Source organism: Trachurus trachurus, assembly GCF_905171665.1.
Source record: "Trachurus trachurus genome assembly, chromosome: 1".
NCBI classification, from domain to species: domain Eukaryota; kingdom Metazoa; phylum Chordata; class Actinopteri; order Carangiformes; family Carangidae; genus Trachurus; species Trachurus trachurus.
This window is the reverse complement of record NC_139891.1, coordinates 21436655-21459453: the sequence shown is the minus strand read 5'-3', so window position 1 is coordinate 21459453 and position 22799 is coordinate 21436655. Positions and strand designations below refer to the sequence as shown.

Sequence of the window (22799 nt, the reverse complement as noted above, 5' to 3'; positions counted from 1 at the left end):
TCAGACATTTTATAGCAGTGCTTGGCAGTCTCTTTGTAAAAATATACACAGTACACACGAGACTTGCAAAAATAGTATTTAGCAATAGTATTCACACTTTTGTTTTCCTTACTCTAGTTAATGCTGGTTGATAGGAAATGAACTGTTGTGAAAAAGACATTTACCTCTTCATTACTGATCCATGAGCTGTGCTGGGCAGTGGCCCTTGATTGTACATAACACAGCGTTTTTAATGCCTTTGGCTTAAGGTTTCTCCCAAGTGCAAACTCAGATTATCTGGTTTTACCTTTAGCCTTGGTTTATGCCTCTCATGTATTACCATTAACACTCAAGTGATACACCCAAGCTATGTGGTTCTGAAGGATAAGTACCTGACTATCTTTGAAAAACCTGAAGATATTTCCACTTTCCTCAAAGACTCTTTAGTCCAGGTTTAAAAAAATGATGCGAAATATTTTTAACCCATTTCCCAGGTTGCAATGCTATTTCTTTCATATCGCATACAATTGGCTGGAAAAAAGGAAAATGTACCTGATAGTTTTATTTTTCTGTTGTTGTTGTTTTATATAGCCTATATTTATTTGGTCTTGATTCATATGATGCATCTTGATATGCTAAAGACCAGAAAATTGTATCTGGTATTCTCCCTTTGGGTAATGAGGTCGGCAATAACATTCAGGAGCAAGGCAATGTACACTGTCTATTCTGGGAGAAAGTCCTTTTTGATGTGTTTCAGGTTTCTCTTAAACTAAAAGGCTAAATGATTTACTGTGGTGTTACACAGCACATGTTTTTTTCATGCCAATATGAAACTCAGAAAACTCTATTGTGAACGTTATTCATATTAGTCTTTACTGAAGGAGTTTTCGAAGTGTAGTTTTATAGTACGCAACAATACCTTTATGAGTTTTCATTGTCTTTAAGCCTATGTGTGAAAAATGGCTAACTTTTGGAGGTGCTGGTGATGGAGCAGGCAAAAAGTGGAAAAAACACTCTCATCTTAAAGAGCAGGAAAAAAAATCTTTATTTTAACAACAACAAAACATATTTTTTCTTTATTTTGTAAAATTAAGAAAAAAGGCCTTGGGAAGAAACGTTTTTGTTAAAATTAAGACTTTTGTCGGCAGTTGGAGCGTTTTCCCCCCTTTATTCTAAGTAGCTCTGTGATGTACACATAATGGTAATACACAAGATTCACAACCTGCGGCTTGTTTAACCTCGACTCTGATTTCTCACAGAAACCAAACTGAGTTCAGTGTATATAGAACTACTTAAGTTTAGCATAGCAGCTAGTGTGTACAGACAAAATGCCCAAACTCTACCCTCGTTGCCACTGTAGGCCAAGGCCTGATTTAAGACTGTTACCTCGCTGAGTTTTGACTGCAAAGGACTGTTTACTTCTCCTTATCAAGATAGTATTTACTCTATATTTATACTGACTTTATTTTGTAATGCCAAGAATTGAAGAATTGAAACACACACACACACACACACACACACACACACACACACACACACACACACACACACACACACACACACACACACACACACACACACACACACACACACATAGCCTACATACACACAAAGAGAGCCCACATTGGTATGGCTGAAATAGTTTGCCAGGAAAAAACAAAAGAAAACATTAAACCCTGTTGAGTCAGGATAACTCTTTTAGATTGTCTCCCAAAAGTGTTCTCCTTTTCCTCCTGCAGCTATGGGACAGCAGGATTTATAGCAGTATCAATATGTAATTGTATGTGGAATAGTTCAGATTAATATTACTACGACAAAATGTGGTGTTCTTTGAGGGTATCTTTGTGCAATTCTACCTGCAGCTCTTCAGTGTGTCGTACGCATGTGTGAGAGACTTGTTGTCAGCCGTGTTGTGGCGTTTAATCATTGTTGCTTATTATGAGGCCAAAGTTGAGTGTTGTTGGTATTTGTTAACACGATATTTGTCGATATAAATAGGCTATCTCAACATTTTTATGTCATCATGGATATCGAGTTGCTTTTGTATCTTGATGTATAGCATAGAGATTTCTGATGCATACTCTGATGTAAGACCCAAACAATGAAATGCTGTCACATTTTTAAAGATCTATATTGTTTGCACATCTTTTGGTGCTTTTTTCTTTTCTTTCAGAAGGTTAGGTTGTGTTTGGGTTTCTTCCATTTGACTTTTATTTTTCCTTGATGCCTATTGGGATTCTACCGCGTTGGACTCTGACACCTGCGCTACTTTATTCAACAAAAACTGTGGAATTTGTGTCAAAAATAAATGCTACCAAGTGCTACCAAGTGCATGTATGTGTCTCTGTTCTACAGTGAAATACAGCAAACGTCTCAACTTTTATTTAAGCAAGGAATGAGCTCAAAAAAACACCCACACATGAGGAGCTGTCACTGTGACTCAGGGTGAATCATCAGGCTGCACTCACTCTGAAAGCTTCATTTTTTTTGAGGAGTAAACCACATGAAGAAAAACCAGTATGAAATGAGTGATAATATTGAGCTGACAGTATTGTGGTGTCAATGCTGACAAATACAGCTTATAATATGAAAATACTAACTGGTTCTTACAGTATAGTCTTATATATGTGCTAAGTAACAACTGTCCCACCAGAGATATTATCTATTACCAGACAAAACAGGCAACTAAACTGCAGTTCCTACAACTCAAGGACCACAGAAACTTAACTACTGTGCAAGAATTAGATTTTTTTTTTTTTTGCACATACATTTGAGCAGTGTAATTCCTTTTACCGGACTCATAAATACAAGTCACAAGTCTAGCCCCACTGTACAAGTGTATTAGTTGACAACCTGAAGTCAATCTAACCGACAAAGACATTACTTAGTCTAGGAACAAGTTAGTGAGTTTGGCATCTGTCTTACATCCTGTCTTTTGTCTGAGCTCTTGCCAACAAGCATATAGGTCAGTCCAAGATTTACCATTTTATGGTCCCTTGCTTGGCTTTTAACTTCTAGTCAGTTTCTTATAGCTAGGTGAGAGGTGTTGATATTGGTGTGTGTGACCTGTTGCCGTAAGCGGTATGTGTTCTTGATAGAGGTGACAGACAGGAAACTGAAGTTATAACTGAAAGGCTTTGCTTTGTCCCTTGATTTGGAAATTAATCTCTATAAACACACACACTGTGTAAAAAGAAAAAAAATCTAATCTAGAATCAAACCCTTCCTTATTTCAGTCATGGGCATGTTGCATAAAAGGAAACAGGTGCACCTTTTTGGCATTGAACCTCATTTGGGAGCTCTACCTCAGAACGCAGCAGTCTGTATTTCCCATAAAACAAAGTCAGGAAAAAGGCGTCAATGCAAAGGTCAGAGAGAGGAAAAGAATCACACCATGAACTGATCTCTTATCCGATTTTAATGCACAATCAATAGCATGTTGTAAATTAAATTTAGTGAAAGGACCAGAGGCTCATAAGCTCATTTCTGCCATATGCAAAATGAACCCAGTCATGATTATCACTAATCTGACAGTGTTACTATGAAGCAACTGTTCCAGCTCCACAGAGATGAGTGGTGCAGATACAAAAAACAGAAAATAGTGTTAAAACATGCATTAAATTAGGCTGTAGGCATCACAGTCAAAGGATAGTTGGCCTGTATTGATCAAGTGTGCTGCGAATGTAGCTTTATGGCTTTTTAGCGCCATCTAGTGGTGTGAATGAAGATGACAAAAACACTTATGTGTACAGCATGTTTATGTCCTTTAAACATGGTCGTCATTGTATCTCAAACGCCTACACCCCAATGTATATCATACCTCTTAATCCTACCAAATAATATATATATATATATTTTTTTTTTAAATAAAATGATCAAAGGTTATTTTATAAGTATCATGCTTGAAAAAACAAAATGTATCGTGCAAACTTGTTGCATTTTGATTTAATACATTTTGAAAACTTAGAACATTAAAAAATAATAAAATAAAACAGTAACATCTGAATAGCCTATATGTCGTGTCTATTACATAGACTGTAAAGGTCCATTACAATAAAGTAGAGTAGTGAAAACATAGCCATATATTAAGGCATTTTTTCTCTCTCCCTGCTCTGTGATTGGTCAGAGAGGACCAGCACCCACCCCCTCCGCTGACCACTCCCCATCCGCGCTTTCTCCACGTGACTTCGCTCGGCTCTCTCTCGCAAAGTTAAAAACAGACTTTGTTTATCTTGGTGGCTGTTTGCTGAAATGTCCTCTGACTAGTTTACCTGCCTTCCTCCTCCGTGTCTATCACCGCAGCGTGTTGTTGACTTGACTCCTCCCGGCCCTGCACGCTGAGAGGAGCACTGAAACTATCGCATCTCTTCGCTTCACTCGTCAACATTTCTGCTCTTTGTATCATTCATTTCATCGTGTTTTTTTTGTTGTTGTTCTCTTCGTGCTGCACGAGGGAGAAAAGAAAGCAGTCACAGGAAGACTTGGAGTTTTTTTTTTTGTAATTATTTTTATTATTCCCTCCTTCACGTGTCGTTTGTTAAAGACTGTTTAACGTGTGGCTGGTAGGGGGGATTTGTTGCAGTTGAAGGCAAAGGAGGAGCGCACCCGTCCGTGTAGGATCTTTAACCGAGCGCCATGGCGACCGAAGTGGATACGTGGTCCAGCGCTCCGCAAGCCGACGGTAAGTGAATGCACCGCGGCCGTCGGTCGCTTATGTAGCCGCGCTTCGGTGCACAAGCCCCGGGGTGAGCGACCACCGTGGCCCCGCTGGCGTGAGCTCTCTCTCCCCCGAGATCCATTGTCCCTGCATGGGATGGGCTGCAGCGCCAGCCATGCTTCACCATGTGCTCCTGTTAAACCACACACACACATAGGCTACTCTCTCTCTCTTTCTCTCTCTCTCTCTCTGAACACACACCGACGCTCAAACTGGTGCAACACTCGCTGCACACTGACGCAACGTTGCACTTTCGACGTCGCATTTGCATCAAAACACCGACCATTTACATTTATTTATTTATTTATTACAGCTTTTTATCTTAGCAGCTTTGACACGGTGTTTTGTTGTTGAACTGCTTCCACATTTAACCCTTTCGCGTCTCTGATTGGACGAAGCCACCCGTACCTTACTTCCGCTTTGACAAGTCGTTGTGGTGTGCATTGTGCACACACATACACACACACTGGCCTAGCTGCTAAACACTTGCAAAATGCACGACACAGAAAGAGCTGTTTTGGTTCCTGATTTTTTTTTTCATGGGTTATCTCGTATACACGTATATCCCCACTTTCCCTGTCACTCTGTCTATTAAAATCTTTATTTAAACCGGAACTCGGAACAGATTTGACGCTTTTATCCTCCAGAAATTCAGATTTCTTTGATTGCATTAATGCTTATAGAGCAAATCCGCGCTTTGTTTACTTTTCACGCAAAAAAAAAAAAAACGATGTGCGATATTCACCCCATTCTGTCACTAACACACACACACCCCTCAGTGTCTATGATTTAATGGTTACAACAATTGTACAATGCAGTGGCTTTTTTTTTAAATTTATTTATTTTTACCACGATATTTGAGCCCATGGCCGCACTGGGTTCCGTTTTCCTCTTCCCAGCCTGTCAGTGACGTCGACACGTATAGCCTACTATACGAGCCAATAGGAAAACCTTATATAATCTCTGCGCTGCTGTTTATTAGGAAGGTTACATAAGAAATATAGTTAGCAGGTTGTAATGTATCAAAGTGGAATAACTTAATCTTGATTTGGAGCAAAATCAATTAACAAATCACACTACAGTTGATTTACCTGAGGTTACACCGAGGTAAATCTGTGACCATGTGAGACACCACATGGTTTGTTCCATGCTTGTTATGGTTGCCTTCAGTGTGTGTGTCTCTGTGTGTAAAAAGCAGCACATATGGGCTTTCCTGCATGAACTTGACTGGCCTACTTTTCCTCAAGGAGGGTTGGCCACGCTTGATGGAGCAGCCTCTTGTTGATGAGGTGGTCACACACAGACGCTGTCAAAGACTCTATTGTCTGAGCTGGAAGACGAGAAAGAAACAAAAAAAAGACCAAAGACAAAACAATTCCCCCCATATGCTGTGGGGTCAGCCTGCACACTGAACTCAACAACAGTCCTATGGGAAGTGTGTAAATAGAGCACATTATGGCTGATTTAAACATTGTCCTATGTAACCGGTCATCCAGGGGTTAAAGTAGGACTGCACAGTAAGATACATCATATTGTGACTAACATGGCACATTCTGCAATTCTGATATGCGATTTCAATTACTGTGGGAATGGTCCTTTTTTTTATCTTTCCATTTTCACCCAGATGACATTATCAAGTTTATATATGTTGTGTCCTGTACCAAACAGACATGTCCAAGACCCCTGTGCATTTTGAGAACATGATCAGTTTGCCAGGGCTTTACATTTAAGAAAATGCAACCTCCAGCGTTTTGGATATTGGATTTGGCCATATTGTGATTAATTGTGTACTTTAAAAGCCTTTCTGTATTTTCTATTTTAGGCTTCAGACTAGTAATTGCTATGAATCAGATTAATTACCAGATCTTAAAGTCATGTTTTAAGATTAACTAGTCTGGCTGGTGGCCAAAAAGCTCAGTATGAGGATAACAGAACAACCTTCAGGGAGGTACAAAGCTGTTGCACTTGAGCAGAGTCAGGATGAGGCTTTTCCTCTTTTGTTTTTTAGCTATTAGAATCAAAATCCTGAAAAATAAACTCTCATTCTTCCTTAATCTGTTTTCTGGGGATATTTTTTTTTTTTTATGTGTTGTCTCTTGACGAATAACTTTAAATGAGAAATGACCTCTAAAAATAAGACATGAATCATTTTATGTTAATGGTCCTGCTGGCTTCTCAAGTGGCTTTTTCACCACTGACGATCTGTACACGGACTGTGCAGGGTTTTGAAGCGACACAGAGCCCATCTGTGCTGTGATAAGTGCCCTATAGGATCATTCGATTTAAAACCCGTGCAGCGAGCGCCCCACCTGTGGGAACATTTACATAACTCCTCGGGTAAATGCGCATGCAAGAAGCCTGCTGCCATAAATGTCAAGCCAGATGTCTTCGTGGCCTGCTGAGTACACATTAGACTACGCTCTTTGCCTCCTCTTCTTTTGTTAACTTTCCACCCATACATACATTCATGAAAACATGTTTGCACACACCATCCGTTTGCATTAAGTCGTTCAAGTTTGTGAAACCGAACAAACCAACCGTGCAGAGTGAGTGCTTTACAGTGTACCAGTGGAGAAGATTGGTTGAGTATTGAAGAAGGAAAAAAACAAAACAGAAAACACACGCTATCAGACTCTTGGCCGTTTATCTGAGTATCTGTAATCTTTTGAACGCACCTCCCCTTGAACTTTATCTGTGCTGTTGCTCTGCAGCTATTGCAGACGGCGGTGACTCAAGAAGCAGAGTCAGCAAAAGTTTCCACTCAATGAAGATCTTTATTTTTCTCTCACTGTATAAACAAAGAAAAGAAACTTAACTTTGCTCCATATGTTGCAGCTCATGAGCGTACATTTGTGGCCAGTGTATTCTGTTCTGTACAGTTTTTTTTTTTTTTTTTTACAACCGTTTTATATTTCAAGCACAAATCGCCCCTATGCAAGTTGAGGCAACGTATATGAAGCGTGTTTCTATGCAAAAAAAAAATGCCAGCGTCTCCTTTCATTAGATGAAATGACAGTTAAACCTCTAGGACAACCACACCCTAGACTCCCTGTGATAGATAATCACCACCAGGACACATGCTGTGGAGCAGGGCTCATTTATCCCCTGTATCATTTTGCAGATGTTTATTTGGTCTTGCGTGTTTGGGTCAGCACTCAGCAGACAAGGCTTACTAGATATTTACCCCATTGACCTGTATTTAACCAGATTGTTCAACTGAGATTTGAGAGTTTCATGGGAAAGCATGAAACAAAAATTAGAGAAGTGGGTTTGTGTGTTTGGGGGGGGGGGGGTCCCGCAAGCAAGTATTGAGAACAACATAAAGTTGTGTAAATGTACAGTTCCTGTCTGTTCTTGTGCAAACAGACGAGCTCGACAAGGATCTGTGCGTGTGTTAGGTTGACTGACCCTGAATCTGAGTAGTTTGTGGTTTTGGTTGAAGTGGAAATTCAAAACGTATCTCTATCATCCCCCTAATGACAGGTTTCAGTTCTTACTGTAAAGATTTCCCTCCTGACCTGGTTTAACATGCATGGTAATACTGTGCTTTTGAATGATAGTTTGTAAACGTCTACTCTCCCCCTCTCTCACTGAAAGACGTCCACAACTTTAGCATATTATGCAAGTATTTTTTAATTTATGTAATGCACTGGAGGATATTCATTTCCACATGCGCCGCACATTTGTGTTAGTTGTGTATATGTGAGGTGATAATTGGCTTCCAAAGGAGTTGTGAGATCTGAAAATCCTGTTCACATGAACGCGTCAAACTAAATTCAGACTCGAGGCGAGCACAAACACAGCTTTCCAGTCAAACTGCACTAAAAGTAGAAAAACGTATATCTGAGTGGAATAGGACTTTTAAAAAATGGTGTCATGTGCGACAGATCCCGACGAAGTGACCCTAACTTCTGCTTAGCCCACAGTTATATTTATATTTTTGGAAAACTAGGTCTACCCTGAGCTGAGGTGTGTGAAATCCCTGCTCCACTGACCTCCTTCTCATTCATAAACAACGCCGCTGTATGGACACCTAAAAACCAACTAGCTCTCTACTGCAGCTCAGGCTCACCGGCTGTGTGAGGCTCCCACGCAGCATGTAGGGCAGAGGTCCTCTGCTGGTCTTCATCAGCCTGTGTGCTGTTAAAAAAAAAAAAAAAAAACTGGTGTGCTGTGGGGGCGGTTTTCAAAACCGTCATGACAGCAGTGAGTGGTTTGATATTGGTGTTGGTGGCGTCTGGTTAAGGAGAGAGTGCAGCTTGATGCGACAGTGACACACAGACCTACTGTTGTTGAGCTCTTTTTTTTTTTAGCTGTTACAATCAGGCTCTGCTGCAAACACACACACACATACACGGCCCGTGTTGCTGTGTTTTTAAAAAAGTTAGTTAGCCCCGGCTGAATTTTGTTTAACGCTTGTTTTGCAACTCTTGTCTTGGCAAACAGCTCTTGACTTTCTCTGCCCTCTCATTTTTCTGCTCTTTTCCAGTTGGCCGGTCGTGTGTTTTGGCTCACTGCCATTGGCTAGTTCCTAATTTACAGTGCTGGCAGGCCCCTGTGGCCTACATGAAGGGAGGAGGAGGAGGAGGAGGAGGAGGAGCAGGAGGAGGAGATGACACATGGCCTGCTGTTTACAGAGTTGTGAAGGCCAAGGGCGTGGTGCTGCTGCTGCTCCTTCTACAACAGGTTAATTCAGGGCTGCGTCGTGTTTTTCGCTCGAAAGGTGCTTCCTCTCATTCTTGATCCGACTGAACTCTGCACAAAAAACTTTAGAGTTCTATTAAAAGTTGGTCGTAATCCAGCGGAGGCATGATAAAGAAGACTCCAGTCGCAGCCATGTTGGTGTTTTCTGCAGCACACAAACTGCTGCTGCGTTTTTAGATTGTTAGTTTTATCTGCGGCTTGGACGTATTCCCCCCTCTCCCTCCCTCTGTGTGTTTTCCACATCTCCTGTAAATCTATAGGGCCATAACTCCTCCAACTGCCATGCATAAGGGATCTAAGTATTCATTACAGCCTCAGACATTCCTCCACCACCTCCTCCTGCTCTCCTACAGCCCCCCCGTCATGTGACCGGTCGTGGTCCCAACCAGGCCATATGTAGTCAGGTCCACTCCGGCTGCCGCTAACAGATCGCGAGAAGACAGAGGAATAAAAAAAATAGTGGTGTCAGCATTTCTCCAGCATGTGCTCCACTTTGCTCCCTCCCTCCCTCCCTCCTTCCCTCCCTCCCAGGCCTGCAGGAATACTCCACCACCACTTGTTGTTGTTGTTGTTGTGTCTCTCTTCACCTACAGGAAACAACCTGAGATTTGATCTCAGTTTCTCTTTCTACCCACAGTTTCTAGTACATGGTAGTTAGTCATTAATTGTGTGTTTAGTTACTTGACACACTGACACATCTTACATCTGCTTACAGAGAGGGCGAGTGTTGCAAGTGTTTGTGAGTGTGTGTGTATGTGTGTGTGAACATTCACTGCCATCTTCCTCAGTGTTCAGGGTGTTATGTGTGACCTTTGGCTCCATGTGTAAAACACGGCCATGACATACGAAGGCGTCTGGCGCACGCGCAGCCAGGACACACTGTTTTTACGCCCTGAGCTGCTGCTGTTGTTGTCGTCGCTGGAGTGTAAAGGTGCTAATGCACAAGATAATCTGTCATGTTTTGCAGCGCAGGTAAATCCAAGACAAACAAAGCCAATGAAGCACTCTGATTCTTTTTTGATTTAAGCAATAATATGCTGAACATAACTTTGTCTTTTCAACAGAATGCATTATTCTAAGTGCAGCTAAGCCACATTAATCAACATACTGCATTTTCACCATTTGTTTAACTGTTGTTGTTGGCAGATCCCTCAGACCTTAGGCTCTTTAAACAGACTCTTGTTTGTAGACAAAGAAGTTGTTTACTACAGTTTTCACTATCAATTTTTCAGCAGCTATAAAAACGGCAGCCATGTGTAACCGACGCACAAGTGTAGATGAGAGAACGTTTATTTGAATGTTTCAAAATGTTCAAGATACGAGATCGAGATACAAGGATTTTGGACAGGAAAATGAGCTAATGTCAACAAACAAGCATTTACATATTTTGACTAACTGTTCCATAAGCGTTTCTTGTTTTGTGTGCTCAACAGTTTTCTTAAGTCTCGTTTGGAGGTTGTTGTTTTTTTTACACATATTTACACTTCTTGGCCAAAACAAAATAGATGGGACACTTCAGCATAACACTAATACATAACAGTTGGATATACGACACCCATCGCTCTTCAGAGTCAGAAAACTAGATTGAACAATTAATGAAATATAATTAAAATCACAATATGTAGTATTCACATTGCAGGGACGGCTTGGTGTACAAATCATCTTCTCCAGGCATAAGTCCGACTTGTTTGTTTGTTTGGTACAGACAGAAAACAGAAAAAGACGCATCAACATCATCCTTTCAATTTTTTGTGTGAAAATGAAACACGAAAGTGACCGTTCCAGCTGAAATCATGACTCACATCGTAACTGCCAAAATAATTCCACCTCATTTGTGCACTGGATCAGAAAATGGAAACAAACCCTCCATCCTGTTGCCACGAACTTGAAACAACTCTCTTGTTTAAACAACACTGTTTGTTGGAGTATTATTATGATTGACCTCACTTTAGTGCAGTTGTCCAATGGTCTCAAGTGACTTCAATAATTCGCAGCGGCTGTTACCTCTCTGTTCTTGTTGATAAATCAACTCGTTTCATCTCTGATCACAGGGGTGTTCTCCTACAACGACAACCTGGCAGAGGCGACCCGTCCCTACAGCGATGACGACGACGCGCTCAACGATGCCGAGGTGAACGGCAACTGGACGCCCCAGGAGAAAGCGCTGCACGAGGCGCGCCTCAAAGCCAAAGCCAAGCGCCGCCTGCGCAAGTCCTCATCCCGCAACTCCACCAGCGAGTCCATCTCCGAGTCGGGAGAATTGGCAGGAAGCGACCCAAACAGTCCAAAAGGCAAAGTCAACACCAACGACCGCAAATCCAGGACGGGCAAGGGCAGAGGCCTGCCAAAAAAAGGTACAGCTGGCAGAACGGCTGAGGAAAAAGTTCAGCTCTGTGGAGAATCTCTGAATTCACAGACACGGTTCCCCTTTTTTGAGGAACAGAAACATTTACCAGATAGATCACAGGTTGAGCTGCCAGAGAGAGAAATGCTTAGAATCTGTGGTTTGTGCTGATTGTTGACAGTGCAGCATTGAAAGAAATGACTCTTACACAAGCGTGCTCCTCTTATGGCTTGTCTGTTCACTGGTTGTCTGCAGGCGGAGCAGGTGGGAAAGGAGTCTGGGGGGCTGCTGGAATGGTTTACGAAGATGAAGAACCTGATGCACGGGACCCTAACTATGATGAGTCTTCCCAGGTGGGTGACTATGACAGACACTCAGTACGTTTTAAAAAAAAAAAACCAACGTATTATGGCCTTAATCCGACTATAACTGGTCAACTGAAGTGCATGTAAACGAGTTTAGGATTGGATTTTTCCAAATCCGACTCACAAAAAGGTTGACCGGAAAGTGGAACATTTTAACCTGCTGAAACAACGCATATCACCACCTATGTTGAGGAATTCCGGTGAGATGCCCAACTCGAGTTCAATCAGACAACTCTGGAATGAGAAGAAATCATTTATTGAGCATAAGCATAGCAAGCTGAAGCACAGCATGGATAGCATATCCTTGAGCATGGCTGCAGCAGGTTTGGCGTCAGGCTCTGACTCATATTCGTTCCCTGAATGATCTGCCTTGCCAGACATTTACAGGGAATGAAGCGGACCCCCCACAAGGGATCAAGAGACAGAGCCCACAGGTGGATGCTGGGGAGGTGGTGGGTTTGCAAAACCTCATGGGCAGCAAGGCAGCAGCAGCAGCAGTACGAAAGGCAGAGCAGCAGTGGCGTAGCAGCAGAAGCATAGCCAGGGGCGAGCAGGTGAGCTGGGAGATTTAAATAACCCGCCCTATCTGGGCGAGGAGAGCATGTGACCGATCAGCTGATCAGGATGGGCGCGACTTGAGTCGTCTGCCTGAACTAGCTTCGCAGGCATCGCATCATATATGAACATAGCTCGATTTAGCTGTGCATGTAAATGCACTGTGTAGTGTCTCTTTTAGGCTCTGGTGGCACATTTAACTACACATTTATTTAGAAATGTTGGGGCTCGACTTAATTCAGTGTGGGAAAAAAAATGTACAGCATGACAAACATTAAAGTAAGGGTTGGAACCAGCATTAATGACAATATTAGGGGCAAAAATGTAGTATTACTCTCACTTAATTGCAGATATTATCCTGCATTGTTATGATATGGGAGATTTTAGAGTTGAAGTGGATTCTCTTCAGATTGTTTGTTATGTCCAGCCAACTGTCCGAAACCCAAATACATTAATTTCACTGGGAGAAGAGACAAAGAAAAAAAACAACACTCGTCCTTAATTAGGAAGGGAACGAGGGAACAGTTGCAGATGAATGTTATGATTTCATCGTTTCAACACCACATCAAAGAAAAAACACTCTTTCTGACGTGCTGTGAAAAAAAAAACAAGCTTCAAAGCGCTGGCGCGACTGGAGCATCAGCAGTCTTTACGCACATCCTCCCAACAGTCGTTTTTTTTTTTCCCCCAGTGATGAATAAGCGTCACCAGCACAGGTTAGTTCATCACAGTCGTTAGTCAGAGCTGCTGATGATGGCGCAGCCGGCAACCTTTTGTTCCAGAGGGGATCGCCGATCATAAGTGTGTGTGTGTGTGTGTGTGTGTGTGTGTGTGCTGCTGCTGAGACACTGGATAGAAAAGAAGCTTCTCCCTGTAAACAAGATAAAGGCCTGATAAATTACAGAAATGACTGCTTTGTTGTTATGAACAACAGAGCAATTATAAGTAAAATGATAAATTATGCAACCTTTTCTCCGAGGGGATATGATCAAAGAAGATATTTCCTACTGCATTGTTCACATGCTGATCAACGCGACACTGTTTTTCATATCCAAAAAGTCCCTGCGATTTGGCCGAAGCTTATTTACAGCACGCCCACTCACATGCTCGTTTGATCCAGATGGCTCTGTCCCATCACAATCAACTGCGTTTTTCAATCTTTAACCCCGTTATCAAGAAATCCGTGTGCGTGATGCTGTTGGCCAAGTTTGTCTATCTGCCGTTAATGGTCAGGCGGACTGGACACAGAGTGGGAAAGCAGCTTCTGTCAGAAAAGGAGTCGATAAAGGTTTTGGGAACGGCTCCGAAAAGTCGACGTGACTCGACCTTGAACGTTGCGGGAATGAAGTGGAAAGATGTCAGTGGGTTAAAAGGGAAGTAGGACAGAGTGGTACAAAGAACGTGGGGCATGTGCAGACTGTGAGAAGTTTTGCTGAAAGTTTGAATCTTTTAAAAAAAAAATCTTGTGCCTGTTCTTTGTCTAAAATGATTGTTTTTTGCTTTTCCCCCCATCCTCCTCTATGGTTAACAGTCATTTCATGTAACAAGGGCAGCAAACAGGAAGATGAATCAGCTTGTTGAACTCCTGGCTGTAATCCTCCTTTATACCTAGATTTCCTTGTTTCCTGTTAGATGAACCTGATTGTATAAGAGGAGGCGAAGACAAAAGAGTGATCAGAAAAGAAAAGTGTTTTTTCAGGACACTGAAGTCAGTGAAGTAAAATGGAATGTAGTCGGATTATTATTTGATCAGCTCTCCAGGTCGAGCAAAACCTCGCCACAGAGAGTCAGTCTGACTGGTTTCGACTGACATATCTGGCATTCATGCATGAGTGTGGAAGCAGAACAGAACAGAGAAGTTGAAGGTATTAGTTTGCTTCACTGAAAAGAAATGATAATGGCATGATACAACTGTAGTCAGTTTTTACGTACAATTTATTGATATTGAGTATTCTGGTGTCAGGTGGTAGAGCCTAAACTTCAATGGTTAATGCTGTTGAAGGCTAAATTCTGGTTGGGATGTAAATAAAATTGTTTGCAATGTTTGTGTACGTGAATGCCTTCTTCAAACTGACGACTGTGTGTCTTCTCATGGACAGGGGGACACAGTTTACGCAACAGTTGTGCCGGAGGTGGACGAGAGGGAACTGGAGAAAATGGTCAACCCGATCGTGCAGGAGTACTTTGAACATGGAGACACAAAAGAGGTCCAGGTAAAGGATTTTAAATAGATGTATGTATGTATGTATTATATATGGATGGAAAGCAGTTTACATGTACATTATTAATTCAGACTGGGAAGATGATCCGCAACAATCTTATTTTTTATTTGTTCTTGATCTTGTCAGATGTTGCTGAAGGGGCTCAACCTGGGCCCCCATAAGTACGAGTTCTCCTCCATGGCCGTGTCCCTGTCACTGGAGGGCAAAGCCAGCCACAGAGAGCTGACCTCCCGCCTGCTCTCTGACCTGTCAGGCAAGATGCTGTCACAGAGCGACATGGGCCGAGCCTTCGACAAGATGCTCAAAGAACTACCAGACCTCATACTGGACACACCGGAGGCTCCACAGGTAAAACTGATACACAGGGGAGGAAGGGGTGCGGGCAGAGCCACAGACGTAAGACATGAGACTGTTTATTCATCCCACACATGGGACATTTGGTTGTTACAGTAGCATACACAGTCAAAAAAATATATAATAGATATAAAACAAACATATAAAGCAAAAGAGAGAGAGAGAGATATTCCGTAAAGTTATGTACCAAAATATTTCAAGAGTATGAACAGTTATGTACAAAAATTGAATACAATTTATATAGACACAGTGTTGATTGTTGTAAGGCAGATAAGAAAGTATTGCACAGATAGAGAGGGTGTATGGGAGTGTACAGGACTATGGTGTGCAGTTTGTACACAAAAATGGTAGTGTTGGACATCAATAAATAAAACTGTAAACTGTATGCATGCAGCCTGGACCTGTTTATCAGATCTATAGTGGGTGGAGAAACACTGTATTTAAGATAAAATCTGACACGACATGCATTCAGTAGTTTTTTTTTCTCATGAAATCCGGATGTCTGTCAAAATGTTTTTTTTTCTCATAGTAAATCTAGAGGTCATCTTCGTAGTTGTTCTGAAGGGTTTTCCTCTGTATCAGTGAAGTGGCACCATATCTGCATGTTGTCATACTGACAACACGTTGGACTTGTGATGTAGTGACACTTCTATGTTTGTCTCTTCCAGATGTTAGGCCAGTTCATAGCCAGAGCCATAGCGGACCACGTCCTCCCCATGTCTTTCCTGGACTGTTACAAGGGCAAAGTGGACTGTGATCACGCCAGGTGAGTCAGTATATGCAAATACCTGCTGCTTCTTCTTCTTAAAGGTTACTCCCTTAAATACGAGAGCTATAAGATTTCTTTTTTTTTTTTTTTTTTTTTACAAGCTCTTAGGTTCTTTAAAGTGAATATCTGTTGTTGTTTTTTTACAGTAAGATAAAGATAACAGATGCAGCAGAAACACATTTTGGCCTTCCTCCTCCGCCTTGTGTTGAAAACAGCTGCTACTTTTCACTTTCTTTAAAGAGGAACAGATGTCTTCCTCTCCTGTGGTTCTGTGTGGCTGACGGATAACGTTTACGTGAATGAAACATCTTTGTTGTGGTGCTATCTTGGTCCTTTTGGACCTCCGTGCTAAATTGGGAAAATCCCTGCAGCCATTTATTGTTTTGTTTTTTTCAGTTATCAAACATTATGTAGATACACTGCCCATTTTTGATCATATGAAAGTCATCTTTTGGGTGCGGCTCTTTCTTTTTTTTTCCTATCTTTTCCAGAGTGGCTTTAGACCGCGCTGCTGTGCTGCTGACCATGAAGAGGAAGATGGTGCGTTTAGACAACGTGTGGGGTGTGGGTGGAGGCCTGAGACCTGTCAAACATCTCGTCAAAGAGGTAAGCTCTGGCCAAACAGGAAGAGTCCTGTACGTTTTAGAAGCAATAATCAAAGAAATCACTAGCTCTTTTCCATATTCAAAATAAAACAACCCAACACCTGAGGCCGCAGTGTTTTGCTACTTCTTTGTTGGCATTATGTAACATAAGCAGAAGGCAGAGTTGCATGCTGGGTAGAGAGCAACAGGCTGGCCCTCTGCTATGTTGCTGTGTCAGCAGCAGGGCACTCTTTCTCTCCATAGAAGTAGGGAATTGCAAAAAAAACGTGGGTGCAGGAGATGACCGACGGGGATACACACCCAAACCTTTAACTGACACATAAACTCTGCACACACACACATTTGCGTCCCACGTGTTTTTGCCTTTTTGTCTTTTGTTTACAATTATTGTTCCATGATCTGGATTTTCTGGAACCTGTCGTGCTAATGTGGGTGTGGATGGTGTAGGAGTTTTCAAGAGAGCTGCTTGAAAAATTATCGAGTTATGCAACCTTTTTAAGTGAATGAGAGAGTGGTCTGTCGGGGCGTCCTCGCTCCTGCAGCTCTGTGTGAGCCTCAGTAACCGCCAGACCCTCAGGCTCTCCTGTCCAGTTTTGATTTCCTGCCGGCTTGTGCGCAGCCTCGGGGGAACATCCAGGGCCGAAGGAGGCACAAGGCCTCTTTGACTCTCTGCTCTCTCCCTCTCCCTCTCCCTATTGTCCTTGCGCAGCCTCTTCCAGTCTTTTCGGTTTCTTCATCCTCCCCTCTGTTACTGTCCATGATACATTTCACTCCTGTTACTGTTTTTAATGCTCAGATGGCCGCACATTCCCTCAGCTCAGTGAATTAGACCCGGAGTTGACTCAGACGTGTTGGTTTAACTGAGAGGCTTTTGCACTTGTTGCATCAATCACGCTCCTCTCAAATCCCAAGTGGAGTGACTAATTGCTCCATAAATAGGTTTAAGTAAAACAGTGCATACAGCTCAGCAAGCGTGCCTGAACCAAAAAAATGAATCAGAGACTAAAAGATTTAAGTGCAAGCTCCAAACTGAAAGAAATGCTTTCATTTATTTTATTTTTTCCTAACTGACTTGAAGTGCCAGTTATATCAGACGTGTGTGCCAGGTTCTGTTGCCCAAGGAGGTCAGGTTATTGCTGGAGAAAATCCCTTCATACGGTTTGGAATAAAATACCTTTGAGGGACAGGCTCTTCCAGGTGTTATTCAACTCTGTGTATTCAGTCCTGTGAACACAAACAGATGTTTGAAGTTTTTTTTATTCATTATTTCCCAAACACTGTAAATTTGCAGTATCCAGGAAGGCACGACCAAGAAACTGACCTTTTAATACAGTGTTACACCATCAGTTATCATGCAATAGTTATCACACGTTATTAACCATACTGTCTGTTCTGGCTCAAAAGCAGCTGTGAATAGACTCTGCAGATGTTTCAAAGGAAAAGCCTCACAGGGGTGTGAAAGCTTCCATTTGAAATAAATGTGGGGAATAAGCCTCGTAAATACTTGAAATATGATTAACAGAATGGGTGGCACATTGCTTTTGTACAAATTGTTCTTGCATACATGGTTCCTGACTTACATACTCATCTAAATGTAGTTTTCTAAATGTGGCTCAATGCATGTTTGACACCCCCACCAGCAGCAGCATGAAAGGAGAAGACTGTATTTCTGTCTGTTACTATTACTATCTATCTGTCTTTGCAAACACAACAACGCCACTCACAGATGTTACAGATACAGAAGTCTTACACAGCTTTTACCTCATGTAGTTTTTGCACACATTGTTTGAACCACAACCTACAGTAGAAGCAATGATGGTAAAAGCTAGAAACAACTGTGGTTTCATTTGTTTGTGTTTGTTTTTAGATGAACCTTCTGCTCAAGGAGTATCTGATATCAGGAGACGTGTCAGAGGCCGAGCACTGTCTGCGGGACCTGGAAGTCCCTCACTTCCACCACGAGCTGGTCTATGAGGTACTGCAGTCAAGCTTAACATTACCTGGTGTAAATAAATACAAGTGCAGAGAAGTCTTGAGTTTGATGTCAGATTTCTGCATGTTTTTCCCCCTAATTACAACAATAAGATAATTAAATCATCAAAGTGAATGTTTTTCTCTCTTGTGCTTCAGTCTTGTCAGCTGATGAGAAAAACCGAAAACAAATCTCTTCAGAGAGACTTTCATTTCTCTTTTCTGCCAAGGACAGTGTTTGTTTGGCAGCAGCTTTCTCTCATTTGCATTTCATATATTATTAGCAAAGCTCAGTCTAAATCAATCAATCTAAAAATGTTGAAGCACATTGCATAACATGGAGCTGTCTATCCTACGTACAAATGTAATTGCTGCTGTCGTTGTTTGGTACAGTGTGTTGCTGAACTGGTTTTGTTTGTGATGATCCTAATTTTAGCAAATAAAACTGACTTTCAGTTACTCTGGCCTTTTTAAAGACCAATACCAAATCATTTTGTATGTTATCTACTCATGCCTGCTGTAATACTGGTCACTTACCAGGTCCTCTGTGTACATACACAGTTGACACAAACTGGACAATAGGTTTGTTTTTCCTGTAAATTAGATGGGGAACAAATTTATACAAAACTGTCAATGTTTGTATCATTTCATGTTGTTAGCTTTTTACTATTATTTCATACTTTCAATTGGATTATACAATCTTGTCACTGTTTTAAAATCTTAAATCTTTAATGTAGTTATTGCTAAAGTGCAATATGAGAACAACAAAGTCATGATATGGGTCTTTCTTTACCCTTACCTTGTCCTAACTCATGTCTCCTGGTGAACATCCCCCATGTCGGTCCAAACACTGCCACCATGTGGTCAACGTACAACTCTCACATGTCTGAAAAGAAAAAATCCATCTCAGTCGTCAGTTCCACCAGTATTTGACCTTGAATTGGAAACGTGATGCAGATCATCGCTCTCTGATACATGACGTTGTTGTCATTGTTTTTCAGGCTGTAGTGATGGTGCTGGAGTCCAAAGGGGACACTGCCAGTCATATGATGATAAAGCTGCTGAAGTCCTTCTGGAAAACAGGCCTCATCACTGTGGACCAGATGAACAGGGTCAGTCTCTGTCCTTTTTTTTTTTTTTTTTTTTGCTTGACTGAACTTGAAATATCTTCCTTCATGAGAGAAAAGATCTAAACGAAACCGAAAACCAGTGAGCATTCAACCAAGTCCTAACAGTATCCCTGTTTGTGCATTGTTTTTCATGTAGGGTTTCCAGCGCGTCTACGATGAACTCCCTGAGATCAACCTCGATGTGCCACATGCTCACTCCATCATGGAGACCTTTGTGGACCTCTGCTACCAGGAGTCTGTCATTACCCAACAGCTGAGAGATGCTTGTCCCTCCAGGTTAGTCAGCAAGTAATCAGCACTTAAAAGTTTGCTATTTTCCTGTGTTGTGTGTTTTTGGCCATGACAGAGAGGAACATGCTATAAGCTTTTAGCTACATAGACAACACAACAGCATGATCAATACATTGTTGGTTTGAACAAGATTTAGAAAAATGAAATATACCATCCTTACCATCTAATAGTATATACTGGGTAACAAAATTATACTAACGTGTCTCAATCTTTATTTTCTCCACCAGAGGGCGAAAGCGCTTTGTAAGCGAGGGAGATGGAGGCGCGATCAAGAACTAATGTACAGGAGGAAGAGCAGAAGGGAGGAGAGGTGTCTACAGGTTCTCCCTCTCCGTTTACGCTCCAGCACTCTGCTCTCTTGAAATGCGGCGTGCTGGCAGTCTAAAGTTTCCTTGTTCCTCTCCTGATAATGTTGTCATTACACAAACCAGCGTTGACGTTCGGTGAAAGCAGACTGAAGAGTGGCGTTCAGTTCCCTTCATCTTGTTAATCACTGTTTTTTTTTTTGACATTTTTTTGTAAGAATATTCTTTATTTCTGGGGTTGATGTTCCCCCCCCGTTGCCTCGGTCTTTGTACCTGTTTGTCAAGAATAATTAAAGTCAGAGCTGCAGAAGACAGACAGGAGGGCAGGATGGGTTTTTGTCGGAGATGAGTTTTGGTGGTTTGTCTCTTGCTTTGCTTCACCTGTTGCCACATCTCAGTTTTTTTTCATGTTAAGCACTATAAATGGGGAAAAAAGCACTTAAAAGACAGAGCATACCATACCATCAGTGAGCACTTAGAAGTTTAGCTCAAACAACAAAGATCTAAACCTTTTTATTTTCTGCTACAAATGATTTGAAGTTATTTCAAGGCTGCCATGCTTTGTACCCTTGGGTTCTGTTGATCTCTTCATGAACAGTCTTTCTTTTATTTTGATTCTTGGTCTCTGAGGCCACATCTTCCCTTTTGTACAGCACAACAATTGGATCAAGAGGTGTTTGGGCACTGTTTGGGTGTTTTCTTGCATTAGGGCGAAAATACATTGGAGTTCCTTTGTGGAAAAAAAAAATGGGGGTAAATAATGTGTGTAAAGACCATTAAACAAGCGATATTTTGAGCACACTGACTTCGCTTGCAGTTAATGAATCTACAGCCACACGGTCAGCAGTGGATTCTGGACAGGTAACCTTAAATTTAAGTCGACCTTGCTCTAGAGAACATAATTAATCTGGAAATGTTCTTTAAACATGGAATCTGTTTAATATGTCAATGACAAATCTGGAAATGTTCTTTAAACATGGAATCTGTTTAATATGTCAATGACAAGGCAACTCTGACATGTTGGGAATATTCAGATTTTTCTGCCACTGTCTGTAAAAGTTTTACATGTTGACCAAAGTTGAATTGTGGATAAGAAATATATTTCATTCATTAAAAAAGGCAACAAAAATGGAGTTTGTTTTGTTTTGTTCCCATGTATGCAGTATTAAGCAAAGAGTAACCAAGAGTAACCAAGATTGCCCCAGGGCAAAAGTAGTAGAGATATAAATCACTCACATCTGTTGATTGGAGTCCAGCTGAAAGCTTCTCAATTTCCATTTTCTCTGACTATTTATCAGAGCAGGTGTAAAAAAAAAAAAAAAAAGTTAACTTAAACCTGGAATAGAAGTAATGCTCTTCTTGCCACAGTGAATCCAGGGGGAAGCTCATTTGATGGACATATTTTTTAGATATCAGAATCCATGTGTGATGACTTTTGTCAATAACAGGTTGAAATTCACAAGGCCTATTTTTTCTTTTTTATGTAGTCCGCAGTATGAATTTTACTAATTTGTAATGCTCCTATAATGGTGGATCCATGGTATCTGTCGGACACATTTCCAGCTGTCAGAATCCATTCCTCCTTCAGACAATGGGGACTTAAGGAATATTAGGCTGAAATTCACATGCTAGAGGTAGACAAGTCAGTAGCATGAATTCACCCATTTGTGATCTTCCTGTCTTACTGAATCAAGGTGGAAAGGTATCTGATGGACGCTTTCCTAGATGGCAGTATCTGTGAATTCTTGGAATAGCAGGCTGAAATTCACAAAGCTTACTTTTGTTAAAAGTCTAAAAAAAAATTGGCATTTAAACTGTTGAGTTGTAATGGAATATATGGAATGATATCTTAGTGTTTTCAATCAATCAATCTGACTTTATTTATGGATCTATCTTATTGTCTTGTATTCCTGGAGTCATATACTGTAGGCCTATGTAGTATTGAATTATTTGGATCGGCAACATAATGTCCTAGAAAATAAGGTAATTTTCTATATTTCAATACAATTATATACTTCCCTCTATAAAATCATATTTTAACCCCCCCCCCCCCCCCCCCCCCCCCCCGGTTGCTTTAAAGCAGAAGTAAGCGATCCGGTGGTTTTGGCTAACTTCTTGTCAGCCGATGGAGTTAGCAGTCCCTACGTCACCACATTCATGCGCATCCCTTGGCTGCACACACAGAGAGGACCGCCCCTTTATGCCGTTCTTGCTCCTCATTGGATAAAGGTTGTAGGATACAAGGAAAGTTTTCTCCTTGTGACTGACAGACCCGTGTTTCAGACCAAACACTCTATATAAGTGATTGCTGTCGGAAGATATAACTATTTAAGACTTATATTAAAGCAGAAGTGAGTGGTCCGGTCGTTTTCGCTAATGCTGCGTTCCAGGCAGGCTTTTGAAATCGTAAATTACAGCTTCAAGTCACAACTTACGACTTTGTAGCGTTCCAGGCAACCCACTCGTGTTTTTCCGACCTGTTTTACCG

The 22799-nt window shown here is 41.5% G+C and overlaps 1 protein-coding gene across 1 annotated transcript; it reads left to right on the top strand.

The window, feature by feature from the left end:
• The first annotated feature begins 4199 nt into the window (after window positions 1–4199).
• On the top strand, window positions 4200–21444 carry pdcd4a (programmed cell death 4a). The gene is made up of 11 exons (XM_083972121.1): window positions 4200–4660; window positions 11452–11754; window positions 12000–12097; window positions 14764–14877; window positions 15013–15234; window positions 15909–16006; window positions 16501–16615; window positions 18482–18589; window positions 19587–19697; window positions 19852–19991; window positions 20234–21444. Exons 1-11 carry the CDS (start codon window positions 4615–4617, stop codon window positions 20283–20285), a joined length of 1407 nt encoding a protein of 468 aa, XP_083828247.1. The 5' UTR covers window positions 4200–4614; the 3' UTR covers window positions 20286–21444.
• Window positions 21445–22799: the final 1355 nt, after the last annotated feature.

Coding starts and splice junctions, on each gene's coding strand:
- pdcd4a (XM_083972121.1), top strand. CDS start 4,615: ATGGCGACCGAAGTGGATACGTGGTCCAGCGCTCCGCAAGCCGACG. Junction 16,007..16,500: donor GTGGACTGTGATCACGCCAG/GTGAGTCAGTAT, acceptor TATCTTTTCCAG/AGTGGCTTTAGACCGCGCTG. Junction 18,590..19,586: donor ACCACGAGCTGGTCTATGAG/GTACTGCAGTCA, acceptor ATTGTTTTTCAG/GCTGTAGTGATGGTGCTGGA.